The sequence below is a fragment of the Saccopteryx leptura genome, chromosome 2 (genome assembly GCF_036850995.1).
Source record: "Saccopteryx leptura isolate mSacLep1 chromosome 2, mSacLep1_pri_phased_curated, whole genome shotgun sequence".
Lineage (NCBI taxonomy): Eukaryota > Metazoa > Chordata > Mammalia > Chiroptera > Emballonuridae > Saccopteryx > Saccopteryx leptura.
Window position 1 is genome coordinate 104,718,774 of NC_089504.1, and position 16,613 is coordinate 104,735,386.

General features: G+C 37.2%; 1 protein-coding gene across 1 annotated transcript in view; it reads right to left on the reverse strand.

The window, feature by feature from the left end:
• METTL25 (methyltransferase like 25) overlaps positions 1–16,613 on the reverse strand; it is a 115,102-nt gene that overhangs the window by 27,371 nt on the left and 71,118 nt on the right. Inside the window, exons 7-8 of the mRNA XM_066368465.1 lie at positions 15,220–15,249; positions 9,206–9,279 (exon numbers count right to left, since the gene is read on the reverse strand). Of these exons, the coding sequence (XP_066224562.1) occupies positions 9,206–9,279; positions 15,220–15,249 (104 nt within the window). The remainder of the gene's footprint in view (positions 1–9,205; positions 9,280–15,219; positions 15,250–16,613) is intronic.

The following is a 16,613-nucleotide window of genomic DNA, read 5'->3' on the forward strand; positions in this document are numbered from 1 at the left end:
AATGACTTAAAGTACTCTATGAAAGAGAATAATAAAGTGAGTAAAGTGTATACATCATATATTCCCGGCCCTCTTTCCAAGTGTTTTAAGAGACTTTTACCTCATGAAATTCCTTCTTCTGCACTGTACCTCTTTAGAAAGTCCCAGACAAGAGCTAATTAAAAAAATAATTTGCTATAAATAACAGAGTTTTAACAAAAATATTAGATGCTAAATGACAATTACAATTAGTAAAGTTAAAATGCTGTATATTTTAAAGCCCATGAAAAAAGTTTAAGTTTAATTCTAATCTTAGGCTATATAAACAGTTATACTTAAAGATTTTTATAAAAATATTTCAGGTATTCTAAAACTCTATATCACTTGGGGAAAATTTGTTTTCATTAACAAGGTAAACAAAACAAAAGGCAAAAGAAGGATCATGCTTTCTTTTTTTTCTTTTTAGTGAGAGAGAGAGAGGGGGGAGAGAGAGAGAGAGAGAGAGAAACAGGGACAGACAGGATGGGAAAGAGAATGAGAAGCATCAATTCTTTGTGGCACCTTAGTTATTCATTGATTGCTTTCTCATATGTGCCTTGACCGGCGGGTTCCAGCAGAGCAAGTGATCCCTTGCTCAAGCCAGTCATCTTAGGTTCAAGCCAGAGATCTTGGGCTTCAAGCCATTGACCATTGAGCTTAAGCCAGTGACCATGGGGTCATTTCTATAATCCCATGCTCAAGCTGGTGACCTAGGGATTTCGAACCTGGTTCCTCAGCATCCCAGACCGATGCTCTATCCAGTGCACCACTTCTTGGTCAGGCCTGTCTTTAGTACTCTTGCTGGCGAGAGATTCCAATCAAATCAACTTTGATTTACCATGTAACACAAGAGTTATACAACTCAACTCATATGTAAATAATCTCCCCAGAAATTGAAAATAAAAGAAGCAAGAGATACTGACAACACTTATGGACTGAAATTTTCGCCTGAACCCTTTCAGCTGTATGAGACTTTGGACAAGCTTTTGACCACTTTTATCTTAATTTTTCTTTCTTTCTTTCTTTCTTTCTTTTTTTTGTATTTTTCTGAAGCTGGAAATGGGGAGAGACAGTCAGACAAACTCCCGCATGCGCCCAACCGGGATCTACCCGGCACGCCCACCAGGGGCGAGCTCTGCCCACCAGGGGGCGATGCTCTGCCCCTCCGGGGTGTCGCTCTGCTGCGACCAGAGCCACTCTAGTGCCTGGGGCAGAGGCCAAGGAGCCATCCCCAGCGCCCGGGCCATCTTTGCTCCAATGGAGTCTTGGCTGCGGGAGGGGAAGAGAGAGACAGAGAGGAAGGAGGGAGGGGGGTGGAGAAGCAAATGGGCACCTCTCCTATGTGCCCTGGCCAGGAATCGAACCTGGGTCCCCCGCACGCCAGGCCGATGCTCTACCGCTGAGCCAACCGGCCAGGGCCTTAATTTTTCTTAATACTATAATGAGGGACTGTAATAAATGCTAGGAGTATAACATGTAGCTCAATAATGTATAACCTGATGAGAGAGAAAAATTTTATTGCTGTTGAACACAAATAACTACTTACAAAATACACATAAGGTATAAAGAATGTCTACAAAATGAACCCTTATAGCCAACATCAAACTTGAGAAAGAGAACATTGCCAGTATACTGAAATCCCTATGTACCTATGTACCTCCCTCCCCCCAGCTTCCTCATCCCATCACTGTCTACACATTTTCCCATAGGAAATTAAACACTGAAATTTGCCTGTGTTTACCATTCTTATGGTTTTTTTCTTGATTTTTTAAACCATATATTTATACTTCTAAATATACAATGTGCTTGTTACTGAGTTATATACATAGAACCATCTTATAGGAATTTTTCTGTGACTTATATTTATAACATTCATCCATGTTGATGTATGTAGTTGTAATTTATGCATTTTTACTGTGGTATAGTATTCCACTACAATTTATCCATTCTCCTATTAATGAACATTTTGTTCCTAGATTTCTGTTCCTATAAACATTGCTGTTATAGACTATTGTATAAATCTCTAAGAGCACATGTTTAACCATTTCTCTAGGATATATACTTAGGCATGGAAGTGCTGAGACAAGTTATATAAAGTTTTAACTTTATTAGATAATGCTAACTTGTTTTCCAAGAGGTCAATTTCTTTTTTCTCTCATCAGCAATGTTAACAGTTCTAACTGTTTTAGATGCTTGCTAACATTAGATATTATCAAACTTTTAATTTTTAGCTAATCTAACGGTTATAAAAATAATATCCCATTGCGGTTTCACTTTACTTCCTCTGATTACTAATCAAATCAAGATTGAGCATCTTGTCCTATGTTCATTGGCCATTTAAGAGTCCTCTTGCCTGACCAGACGGTGGCGCAGTGGATAGAGCGTCGGACTGAGATGCAGAGGACCCAGGTTTGAGACCCCGAGGTCGCCAGCTTGAGTGCAAGCTCATCTGGTTTGAGCAAAAAGCCCACCAGCTTGAACCCAAGGTCGCTGGCTCTAGCAAGGGGTTACTCGGTCTGCTGAAGGCCCGCGGTCAAGGCACATATGAGAAAGCAATCAATGAACAACTAAGGTGTTGCAATACGCAATAAAAAACTAATGATTGATGCTTCTCATCTCTCTCCATTCTTGTCTGTCTGTCCCTGTCTATCCCTCTCTCTAACTCACTCTCTGTCTCTGAAAAAAAAAAAAATAAGAGTCCTCTTTGTGAAATGACTAATGAAGTCTTTTCACTACTTTCTTTCACATAGGTTAATTTTTCTTACACATTTTTATGAATTCTTTACATGTTTTGGGTATTAATCTTTTGTCACTTATAGATCTCGTAATTAGTTTCTGCCTGTGGTCACTTTTTTATGGCATCTTCAGAAAACAGAAATTCTTTTTTTTTTTTTTTTTTCCATTTTTCTGAAGCTGGAAACAGGGAGAGACAGTCAGACAGACTCCCGCATGCGCCCGACCGGGATCCACCCGGCACGCCCACCAGGGGCGGTGCTCTGCCCCCCAGGGGGCGATGCTCTGCCCATCCTGGGCGTCGCCATATTGCGACCAGAGCCACTCTAGCGCCTGAGGCAGAGGCCACAGAGCCATGCCCAGCGCCCGGGCCATCTTTGCTCCAATGGAGCCTTGGCTGCAGGAGGGGAAGAGAGAGACAGAGAGGAAAGCGCGGCGGAGGGGTGGAGAAGCAAATGGGCGCTTCTCCTATGTGCCCTGGCCGGGAATCGAACCCGGGTCCTCCGCACGCTAGGCCGACGCTCTACCGCTGAGCCAACCGGCCAGGGCAGAAATTCTTAATATTAATGTAGTTGAATTTTTAATCTTTTATTTTAAGATTTGCTGGTATATATTTAGTTTAATCCTTCCCTTATCTCAAGCTTATAAAGATATTCTTCAATACTGTCTTCTAAAAGTACTATAGTATTGCCTTTCACAGTTAAATTTTTAATCTATTATGAATTGATTTTTGTGTTTGTTGTAAAGTAGGAATAAGATTTTTTTTTTTATGTAGTGGGGGTAAAATGCTATACCAACAGATGTCCACATTCTAATCCTTAGAACCTATGCATGTAATATGTTACATGGAAAGGAGATATTAAGGTTGCAGATGAAATAAAAGTTTCCAGTCTGCTGGCATTAAAATAAATAGAGCATCCTGAATAACCTAGATGGGTCCAACATAGTCTCAAGGATCCCTTAAAGGAAAGAGGAAGGCAGAAGAGGAGGTGAGAGTCAGAGATTTGAAGAGGTGACACTTTTAGCTTTGAAGATGGAGGACAAAGCCAAGAGTCAAAGTATGTATGTAGGCTGCTTGTTGAAGCTGTCAATAGCTAGAAAATGTAGAGCCTTCAGAAAAACTGCAGACCTGCTGATACTACATTTTGTGTGTGTGTGTGTGTGTGTGTGTGTGTGTGTACTCTTCTAGCACTATTTAATGACTAGTGCTTCGGCAGTATCTAGAGGAAACAGTAATCTAAACTACTTTAAAAAAAATATTTATTTTTATTTAAGTCAGCGGTTCTCAACCTGTGGGTTGCGACCCCGGTGGGGTCAACTAAAGCCATCGCAAAATACATAATGCATATCAGGTATTTACATTCCGAATCATAACTGTAGCAAAATTACAGTTATGAAGTAGCCACCAAAATTATTTTTGGGGCCCTGGCCGGTTGGCTCAGCGGTAGAGCGTCGGCCTGGCATGCGGGGGGCCCGGGTTTGATTTCCGGCCAGGGCACATAGGAGAAGCGCCCATTTGCTTCTCCACCCCCCTCCCTCCTACCTCTCTGTCTCTCTCTTCCCCTCCCACAGCCAAGGCTCCATTGGAGCAAAGATGGCCCGGGCGCTGGGGATAGCTCCTTGGCCTCTGCCCCAGGCGCTAGAGTGGCTCTGGTTGTGGCAGAGCGACGCCCCGGAGGGGCAGAGCATCGCCCCCTGGTGGGTGTGCCGGGTGGATCCCGGTCGGGCGCATGCGGGAGTCTGTCTGACTGTCTCTTCCCATTTCCAGCTTCAGAAAAATACAAAAAAAAAATTATTTTTTGGTTTGGGGTCACCTCAACATGAGGAACTGTATGCGGGGTCATGGCATTAGAAAGGTTGAGAACCACTGATTTAAGTATAGTTGGTATACAATTTTTACTTTGGTTACATTAGTTTCAGGTATGCAATATAGTGATTTAACATTTTTATACCTTATAATTGATCATCCCACTTATTCTAAAAATTAAATGTCACCATGTAAACTTATCACAACATTGTTGACTATATACCTCTTTCCTCTTCTCTCCCATTCCCCACCTGTTCCCTTCTGGTAACCATCTCTTTGGTCTGTTTCTATGAGCCTGTTTTTGTTATATTTGTTTGTTTTGTTTTTAGATTTCACGTGTAATTGAAACCATATAGTATTTGTCTTTCTCTGCCTAGTTTATTTCATTTAACATGATATCCTCTAGATCCATCCATGTTGTAGCAAATAGCAAGATTTCATTCTTTTTTGGTTGCTGTGTAATATTCCATCACATATACGTGTGTGTGTGTGTGTGTGTGTGTGCGTGCACACACACATATACACACCACTTTTTCTTGATCCATTCATCTACTGATGGACCTAGGTTGGTTCTATATCTTAGCTATTATAAATAACACTGAAAATATCTTTTTGAATTAGTGTTCTCATTTTTTTTGGGTAAATGCTTAGGAAATACAATTGCTGGGTCATATGATACATATGTTTTTAGTTTTTTGAGGAATCTCCATACTGCTTTTCATAGGGGTCAACCAGTCTGCAGTCCTACCAACAGTGTACAAGTGTTCCCTTTTCTCCACCTTCTTATCAACACATGTTATTTGTTGCTTTTTTAATAATAGCCATTCTGAATGGTGTGAGGTGGTATCTCACTATGGTTTTGATTTGCATTTCTCTGGTGCTAAGTGATGTTGAGCATCCTTTTATATGTCTGTTGGCCACTTACATGTCTTCTTTGGAGAAATGTCTTTTAATGTCCTCTGCCCATTTTCAATCAGATTGTTTATTTTTTTTTGTTATTGAGTAGTATGAGTTTATTATGTATTTTGGATATCAACATCTTATCGGATATTTCATTTGCAAATGTGGTCTCCTAGTCAATAGGTTCCCTTAGTCACACATGTTTATTCTTCATTTTGTTTCCCTTGCCAAGGGGATATATCAGAAAAAAAATATTGCCAAGAGCAATATCAGAGATTTTATTGCCTATATATTTTTTCTAAGTGTTTTATGGTTTTGAGTCTTATATTTAGGTCTTTAATCCATTTTGAGTTTATTCTTATATACATTGACTACTAAAAAGTTTTTGCATAGCAAAATAAACCATCAACAAAACAAAAAGACAATCTACTGGTATTCAGTAGTAATAGGCCTGAAAGGGGTTAATATTAAAAATTTTTTAAAAACTAAGATAACTTTACATTAAAAAACCCCACAAGAAACCCAGAAAATCCAATTAAAAATAGGCAGAGGACCTGAATAGCATTTTCCAAAGAGGACATTCAGTTAGATGGCCAACAGACATATGAAAGGATGCTCAATGTCACTAATCATCAGAGAAATGCACATGAAAATCACAATGAGATATCACCTCACAAGAGTCAAAATGGCTATCATTAATAAATCAACAAACAAAAAGTACTGATGAGGATGTGGAGAAAAAGGAGCCCCCGTGCATTGTTGGTGGGACTGCAAATTGATGTAGCCATTATAGAAAAACAGTATAGAGATTTCTCAAACAATTAAAAATAGAACTACCTAATGATCCATTATATCCACTCTTGGGTATTTATCCAAAGAAACCCAAAACACTAATTTGAAAGAATATACTCCTATATTCACTACAGTGTTATTTACAATAGTCAAGGGATGAGAGCAACTTAAGTGTCTATCAATAAACAACTGGAAAAAGAAAATGAATGTGGTACACATATTCAATGGAATACTACTTGGTCATTAAAAAGAATGAAATCTTAACATTTGTGACAACATGGATAGACCTAGAGAGTATCATGCTAACTGAAATAAGTCAGAGAAAGACAAATACCATATGATTTCATTTATGTGTGAAATCTAAATAGACTTATACATACAGAGAAAAAACTGATAGTTTCCAGATGGAAGGGGTTTTAGGAATCTGGGTGAAAATGGTGAAGGGATTAAGAAGTACAAACTGGCTGTTAACAAAATAGTCACGGGAATGTAAAGTACAGCACAGGGAATATAGTCAGTAATACTGTAACAACTATGTATAGTGTCTGGTGGATACTAGACTTACCAGGGGTACACTTTATAAATTATATAAATATCTATCTACTATGCTACTGTACAGTTGAAATAAATATAAATTAATATTGAAAAATAAAATACTTCATTCACAGTCTGAAAGGATTCCAAGTGGAGCTTCAGTCTATAATATTAGGACTGTTTTATCTCTAGTGCACAATTATACAGTGTGAACTTCCAAAGACCTAACTGAAATATGAGTGGTTTTCCTGGCCTACTGTGTCCTCATCCTAGGCAGCTCATGAACTCTTCACTTTTGTCTCACTAGAACTGTTACTACATTGAAAAGTTGGATGACCTTCTCTGTCCACTCTGTTGACTGACAAACAGCTACTTATTGGAGAATTGGTAGGTGCCTCTGAGGACAATGCAGACCTCAGAGCCGAGCTCATTTCTCCTGGTTTCCATCTTTTCCTAGATATTTTCCCTGTCATTGTAAACTTCCTTGATCAGTCTCTGGTGTTCTCAAATCAATTAGAAACAAATTTAAATACACGCACATGTGCTCATACACCATACACACTTGTGCCTGCACACGTTTCTCCAGTGTTCTTTGTTTTTCTCACAAGCAGGTTTAGTCCTAATTATCTAGCCTGCGGCTATCGGGAGTGAGTTTCTATTCTTTTCTTTAGTTTTTGCACATGTCATACTGCCAGAATATGAACGATTGCTGCGTGGACACAAAATACTATATACCCAGAACCTAGTAGCTGCCTGTCACACAATAAACAACTATGAGGTTAAAAAAAATAACGTGCACGTCTCAGCAAGTAATTAGAACATGTGCTTTGATGATGAGAAAAGAATTGAATCAAGCTAGATTTTAAGATTTTTAAAGGTTGACAGTGATCATGCTATTTCCAGAAATGACCCAGGGAGGGTGGAAGAAAAGGAGTACCACTGGTTGACTTTGGTTCTTGTACGTGGCTGAATCTGATGTGTCCGTGAGGTACTTATGAGAAGCTGCCCAGATGAAAATCAGACATGCCGATTTGAACTTCTTAAAAGAGGTAGAAGTCACATACAAAATTCAAGTTATTTGCTATGAGAGTAACTGTCAAAGAAAAGGCAAGTAGAAAGAGATAAGAGATGGGAGCTGAGTATAAAACATAAAGGAATGTAGAGATATACTTAGGGGATGGTTAAGATGAAAAACGCTGAAAGAAAATAGGTAAGTGTACAGAGTAGGACAAGAAACCTAAAGGAATGCAAGTTAATCAAAGATAATGAGGACAGGAGTCTGGAGGAAAAAATCCATTGTTAACACGGCCAGACGCAGATGAAAGGTCAGTGAAGCTCAGGAACTGAAGAAGTCTTATAACAAATACCATTTATCTTCTGAGTAGTAAAGGAAGGCAAGAATGTGCAAAGTTGGAGAGATTTGAATTTTTAAGTAAGAATAAAGGTTTAGAATAGAAGTAGATGATGATAACTGATCATTAGTGAACAAATTTATGAAGGCAGGAAATCAACATTTGAATAGAATTGATTTGCAAAATGTAGTGACTATTTTTTTTAAAAGTTTGCATCAAGAGAAGGACCCAGTTTTCAGGAAAGCAATAAATTCACTCACAGACATGACATTCGGAACCAACAGTATATATAGGTATTTGTGTGCTGTAAATTCTTTCAGTAAAAAATTGATTCTTACAAATAATAGCTAATCTAAAGTGGCTTCTACCTTTATTAATATGTGTGGATTAGTTTTTGAGAACCTGAAAGTTTCCCTATCACTATTTGAAGAACAATCCTACTATAACCAAGTGGCTATAAAAATCCTAAAATTGTCATCAGAAAAAAGATGATATTCGTAAAACTTGCCAGGATTGCAGATGTATTCTTGAATACAGCAGTTATTGAACCTAAATTATGGAAAAATACTCCTATTCCTTTCCTTTCTGTATGAGCAAGGCATTATTTGGGGAAAACAGAAACAACAACAAAAACATGTTGGGCTACCATTCAATCAGTAGAGACCAGAATGGCCAGGTTGTTTATAGTAAGTATCTGTTCGAATTAGTTAAGTGGTTAAGCAGCACTAGTTCTGAAATATTTTAAATATAACTCCTGCTCAAATGATACATTCACCGAATTACTTATATATAACATTTCAATACTTCTAAAATTCTAAAGTACATTTTACGTATATTATTTTATCATTGTAACAACCTTTCATGACAAAAAGGAATCATTAGAACCTCAACTTTAATAATGATTAATCGAAGATACAGTTCCTGCATAATTCTTTGTTATTTATTGAGATTATGCTCAAATTCAATGCTTCTTCTACCAATAAAGTGACCTTGAATAAATTCACCTGAAGATGAAAGGCCACTTCACATACAATACAGCATAGTTATTATTAAAATAAAATCCTCATACCATTTGGTGATGCCATAACAATCTTTAATAATATCCTGAAGGACGGCACGATAGAAGAGTGATTCAGTAGGTAGCTGCAAAAAATGTAGATATGTGTAAGCACAAGAAACAAATAAAAGGAATCAAATCAATCAAGAGAGTTGGGACCATAAATGACTTAGAAATCTGACTTTGTTGTGAAATGTAAGAAACAGTTTTATACTTTTTCCACTCTGATTTAAAATGCCATTAAAAGAAAAATGAGCTAACATCTCACATGGAGTGCTTATTAATTAAAAATGTAGAAATAAATTTTCACAATCAGCCATGTCAACAGTATATAAGACAGCAGTCAGCGTGGACAGGTGCAAACAAAAAGGGAATGTGGGTTTGTCCTATTGGTGGTGAAATAGAGATGATATTATGTAAGATTCACATCTAGAAAGACAATGCATTACCCCTAAGTAAGGACACATTAGAAATGTCTGACGCCTAAAAGATTAGCCACTATGAAGTTGAAAAGAACCTTGGAAGAGACAGAATCAGAGATGAAATCTTGGCAAGGTTTCATTTCCTGGGGAAAAAGAGGTGAGAGGTGTCCACGACGGTGCAAAGGTTTCCCCAAAGGAAAGAAGGAACGGATGAAGGACTCCAATGAAGCATGATCGTTTCATAGAAGCAGGAGGTAAAAAAGTACTATATAGTTGGCTTTTTTTTTTTTTTACACAGAGACAGAGATAGACAGGGACAGACAGGAACGGAGAGAGATGAGAAGCATCAATCATTAGTTTTTCGTTGCGCGTTGCGACTTCTTAGTTCTTCATTGATTGCTTTCTCATATGTGCCTTGACTGCGGGCCTTCAGCAGACCTAGTAACCCCTTGCTTAAGCCAGCGACCTTGGGTCCAAGCTGGTGAGCTTTTTGCTCAAGCCAGATGAGCCTGCGCTCAAACTGGCGACCTCAGAGTCTCGAATCTGGGTCCTTCTGCATCCCAGTCTGACACTCGATCCACTGTGCCACCACCTGGTCAGGCTATAGTTGGCTCTTGAACAATCCCGGGGTTAGGGGTGATGACCTCCGTACAGTAAAAAAAAAAATCTATGTATAACTTTTAAGTCCCCCCAAACTTAAATTATCCCTTGTAATCTGAGGGTGATTGGTTCCAGGACCCCATGAGGACATGAAATCTGTAGATGCTCAAGTCCCCTGTATAAAATGGCAAAAATCAATGCATACAATTGGCCTGCTATATCCATGGACTCCCCACCATGGATAGCAAAGAGTACAAAACTGTATTGGAAAATACATAGATTTAAGTGGACCCACACAGTTCAAACCTATGTTGTTCAAGGGACAACTGTATATGGAGAAACAGTACCTTACCATAGCAATGAATGAGGTACTTTTTTTTTTCTTTTCTAAGTGAGAGGAGGGGAGATACAGAGATAGACTCCCACATGTGTCTTGATTGGGATTCACCCAGCAAATCCTATCTGGGGCCAATGCTCACAACTGAGCTATTTTTAGCACCTAAGGCAGATGTTCTATGGAGCTATCCTCAGTGTCCAGGGCCAATACACTCAAATCAATTGAGCCATGGCTGTGGGAGGGGAAGAGAGAGAAAGAAAGAGAAAGAGAGAGAAGGGGGAGGGGTGGACAAGCAGATGGTTGCTTTTCTTGTGTGCCCTGATTGGGAATAAAACCTGGACTTCTACACGTCAGGCCAATACTCTAGCATTGAGCAAACCAGCCAGGGACATTAGGTAGTTTTAAACCAAGAAACTATGAAATTCATCAAACTCCATCCACATCCCCAAAGACCTATTAATATTGAAAGTGTAGGAAAATCAAACCCAAAACAGTATCAGCAACAATGACCTGTTGCCATATAAAGTTATTATTGGGGAAAAAAAGAACAAGAAAAAAAACGGAGGACAGTAAACAATATTAAATGCTTTTGAGAAGTCAAATAAGGCAAATTCTAAAACCTATAATGACTAGTAAAGTTTTAAAGATGAGATTTTGGTGAAATGTATATATCCACTAAATTATCCTTTTGTAACTCTTATTTTCCTTCAAAGCCCAAAATTGTTATTTTCATCTGTTTTCCACTAGAATGTTTGGATTCAGATGGAGTTTAAAACAAAATAAATTTTACCTGCGTGCTCAGGCAAAAAAAATCTACTCTATTGTCTATCTCCCCCATTTAATATCAAGTTCCTACACAGTGGGCCCCAGAGGCTAAGACTAAAAATACCACAAATTGAGAGTGAGGGTCAATCATTATTATTCTTGGGTCTACCCACCTGATGATAGTAAAGAATGTCACTTTTTTTTTTTTAAATAGAGACAGAGAGAGAGAGTCAGAGAGAGGGATAGATAGGGACAGACAGGAACAGAGAGAGATGAGAAGCATGAATCATCAGTTTTTCGTTGCAACACCTTAGTTGTTCACTGATTGCTTTCTCATCTGTGCCTTGACCGTGGGGCTACAGCGGACCGAGTAACCCCTTGCTCAAGCCAGCGACCTTGGGCTCAGCTGGTGAGCTTTTTTGCTTAAACCAGATGAGCCCACGCTCAAGCTGGCAATCTCGGGGTCTCGAACCTGGGTCCTCCACATTCCAGTCCGATGCTCTATCCACTGCGCCACTGCCTGGTCAGGCAAGAATGTCAGTCTTAGAGTGCTTTGAATGAACATATATATCTTTTCTGGATGGTGGGAACAGTGCGGAGGTTGACCTAATAGAAAATGGTGTTAGGAATACCACAGTCCCCATCTCAACTCCTCAAATAACTCATTGAAAGCAGACACACACACATACTTGAGTGTCTACACTAAAATTTATTACCTTTGAAAGGCATACTTCTTATACAAAATCACTTTCCAAATACAACTCTGTGATTCAAGACAAAAACCTCTGATTTTTCAACTTTTCTTTCCTGAAACGTTTCATATTCCAAACATTCATGCTCCAAAACATTTCATTCAGAATTTCTCATCTCTGAATATATTTTCCATATTTTCATTTTGAGTAATTCATTTCTGCAGTACCCCAAATCTCTACTTTATCATCTGTCCCTCATTTCTCCTCAAATCCCTACAATTCTCTCACAAAAATGCTGAACTCCCTTTACATATATTAATACCTACTCTTATATATTGTTCTATTCAAATTCAAGGCATTTTGGGAAATATATTATTGCATGAAGTGAAATATTAGGATTAGTGTTATAAGTGTCTTACTAAGTTCTTAACTTTTTGTTTGGTTAGCTATAAGAGATGGGAACTGTAATTTTAGATGACTTCTTTTTTTTTACAAAACTCCTAAAATAGTTAAAGCTCTTCTTTCCGGTGCTTTTAAAAATTATATAAAATTGTGTCATGCATTATATCAAATGTATATGCATATTGTTATTATAAATAAAAACCAACTGTAGTAAAACCACACACACAAAAAAGAGCAAGAAAAATTTTAACAAGAGAACAAAAAAGAAATGGAATACACAGAAAAATACAAGCGGGACAGAATAAATCATCATTCCCAAGTTACCCTGAGTAAATAAGAGCTTTACAGCTGTTTCCTAAGAGGAAGGGAAAAGAGTAATGAAGTGCCTTCAAATGTGCATTCCTGGAATAACTAGGACTATCTATCCTGGTAAATACAGATGGGGGTGAGTGAGAAAGGAGGCAACATCTGAGCAGCCTGGGCGTGACTATTCCAGGAATAAACTGGATGTGGCTCAGAGTTTACTTCCTTTCCTTCACAAGCGATAAATCAACTTAACACTTTAATGCAGGTTAAAATGGGAGGCAGCAGAAAGAGTATACCATTAAAGTATTGCAGGTCTCGTGGAAAGGGCACTAAACCGGAAGTCAGCACTCTGCAATTAATTAAGAGAGCTGGAATGCACTATTAAATTCTGCTGTGCATCACGTAAGCCTGGTATAAAATCCAAGTCATAAGATTGACCATAAACATGAACAAGCACTTGGGAAATTGGAAAACACCACAGAAATGCATCGGGGCGTTATGATAAAGGCACTTTCGGACTCCTAGAGAACCACTAAGGTGATATGCAGGATAGGAGTTAAGGGCTTAGGCTCTAGAGTCAGAGATTCAAATACCAGTATTCACTACTGAACAGTTTCCTCATGTGCATCACAAGATAATAACAGTACCTAACTCAATAGCACTATGTATGTATTTATAGTATGCTTTACTTGATGAAGCAAACTGTCAACTGATGAACAGCATTTCCATAACCTCCATGTTAGATTTGATTACTATTTTCATAATTGTTGTTGGGCAGATAAAATGTATTATGCTCACTTTGTTAAAGATGACGTCGCCCAGGTGATATTAATGTGTGTTGGGGGCAGGCAGGATCATTGTAGCCTGGGGCTTGGTTTTGGGATTAAGCCTCTCCCACCTGTTTTGATGTGGGGTGGTACAATCCAATCATGCCTCAGAGAAGTGACTTTGTATTAGAGACTTCCCTATTTTGTATATTGGATTAAGGGTTTGGATTTCTACACTATAAAATGGGGACGGAGCGGGAGCTTGGGCTCTTGGTTCCTGAGATTATCATTAGAGGAGAGCGGAGAAGCAGCCAAGATGGTGGAGTGCTGAGTGAGATGCCAGTTTGTGTAGAGTTTGTATTTGGGATAAGGAAGGAGATGGGGAACAGAGGTGAATAAGTCTGGTGAGCTAGAAATCTTTGATTCTAGAAAACTCGGATAAGTCAGTGGCTTTGTGAGCACTGAATGTGACTGGGTTTTGGAGCCCAGTGTGTATTTTTACTTGCCCGCCGGGTGCAAACTAGAATTAAAGACTATGGCCCATCAGTTCTTGGCTCCGTTGTTTCTTTACCGACTGTCCGAATCCAGTGCAAACCTGCATGGGCCAGGCGGCTGCTTTGATAGTGGTGGCGCCGGCCCTGGCTCCTGGCTTTACAATTGTAATTAATAATTACCAATAAGAACAAGAGTTGACATTTACTGAGAACTTACCATGTGATACACATTGCTTTAAGCATTTTATATTTTTTATTCATTTAATTCTCACAAGTCTATGAGGAAAGTATTATTGTTATTCTTATTCTTGTTATTATTCCTATTTTACAGATAAAAACTTAAGCTACAAAGAAATTTTGACATGTGTCCAAGGTCACTAAACAAGAAACTCATGAAGACAAAATGTCAACCAGTAGTTTGAGACTAGAGCTGGAGCCAAAAAATATGCTCTAACGCCTTTAAAAAATCAGGTTTATCAACTTTTAGATAGTGGCATTTAAAAAAAAAGTTCTTAGTATCATGCCTGGTCCAGAGTAAATGATATCAGTTGCTATTATTATTTTAAATTTATTATTTTTAAAAATTCAAATTGCTATGTTAACGATCCTTGAAGAGAAGCAAAAGAGAGGTATCTAAAATTTAAATCCAACGAGAAAAATCTTGTGGAAAGTTTAAAAAGAACTGTTAAAAATAACTTTAAAAGTTCATAGTTATGTTTTATGAATCTTAAAGTGGAAAATAAAAAAATTTTATGGATATTTTGGGGATACATTTAAGTTCTGTTTCTATGTGTAAGCCTACGTGACTGTTGCAACTAATGACTAATCAAGTAAAAAGAAAAGTTAAAAACCACCAATTAAAATATGTGCTTGACACTACAGTAAAAAACAAATTGAATACTGTATTTTGGTTCTCTTGCTTAAACCAAGCCCATTAAAAGTCTGATAGTCACAAAGGGCATTCTTTAGAGATATTTATAGACTGTTGAATACAACATGAAGAAATGAGATATCAGTACAAGGGTATATGTGGAAGTTTTCCTAAAAGTTTAATTTACTTTCTCTGGAAGTTACTAATGTTTTACAGTAAACTTACAGGAAAAAAATGTAAATTTAACTTTGAAGAGGTGATATTTATCAAGACCCATCAGGTTTCGAGTTCATCAGCAGGTCATGTATGAGGAGAACTTGAGAGAAAATGATCGTGTTCATCAGCTGAATCAGATCAACTCTTAACTTACCCCTTGGCCAACTGCAACCCGCTCCAGCGCCTTTAAGAAGAAAAAAAAAATAAGACAAAGACTGCTGATATAGTTAGTCTTATCATATTAAGACTTATAAACACACTGCATAAGGGATTGTAAAAGTGACATTTAAAATGATTAATGAAGTGATTACATGTATGTTTATACACTTAAAAGTGTTAATATCATTAAGGAATGTTAACTGGTATACTTATATAATTTAGGGCTGATTTATAATGTGTGTGTGTCATATACACACACATACACCCCAACTGTATACACTCCATGAATGTTAGAAGGCATCAGAAAACAGGAAAGAAATGAAATGACGTATTCTTGGCTCACTTTTAGGGTAGCTAAAACAACCAGATAAATCCAAAGTTATTGTTACATATATACCTAGACATATTTATACACTACTTTAACAAGTTTTCTTCCAATTTTGTATAAATATATACTACATTTTTCATTAAACAAAAGTGAACAGATTATAGCGAAGGTCTAGTTTAGAAAAGTATGTATGTTTTTAGTTTGCATAGTCTGCAAATTCAACTCAAATTCAAATACGATCAAGTGTCAGGTAGAAGAGAGAGTAATACATATTTTTAGAATTTTATATGTAGCTGATTTTACATTTGTGTTTTCTTAAGATCCAAAATATTTTTATAATTTCCTAATATTTATAAAAGATACTGAGTCCAATAATATAAAAGATATACCTGAAATACTTGTCATAATTTAAATATGTAACAGAGCCTTCTTAAACTTTCATTTTTTAGAGACATAAATTTCTATATTTAATTTTATAACTAAATTAGATTAAAACATTAACAGATAATATTAAATAAAATTAAACTGACATTTTATTTTTAAATTTTTAATCAGAAAATGTTTCAAACACAAGTACCAAAATCATAATGATGTGCATATAAATGCCTATTCAAATTTAAAATATCCATATTTGCTTCAGATTTTGTTAACTATAATTTTTACAGAAGTAACATAGCTAGTTAGCTGTTGAGTAGGGATATACAACCTGTTCTTTAAACTCTGACTTACTTCTCATGCTTCATACCACATAGATTCAGCAAGAAGAGTTCATTATTGTATAAAAATTTGCTTCACAGAAATTACTTTAGAAAATATGTAATTTTCCCATTGACTTGAAGAATACTTTCACTAAACATCTAGTGCCTCAGTTTTATGAAGACAGAAGATATTGTATAATTTTCATATTAAAGAAAAACAGGCCTAACAGGTTTATTATTAAAGAAACAATAAGTTTTCATAGTACTTGTGCTAATTTCAGATTAAATTTTTGTTATGGCTTTTGCTAAAAGGTTGAACTGAATAAAGATACAAAAGAGTTTTCAAAAATAAGTTAATTGATG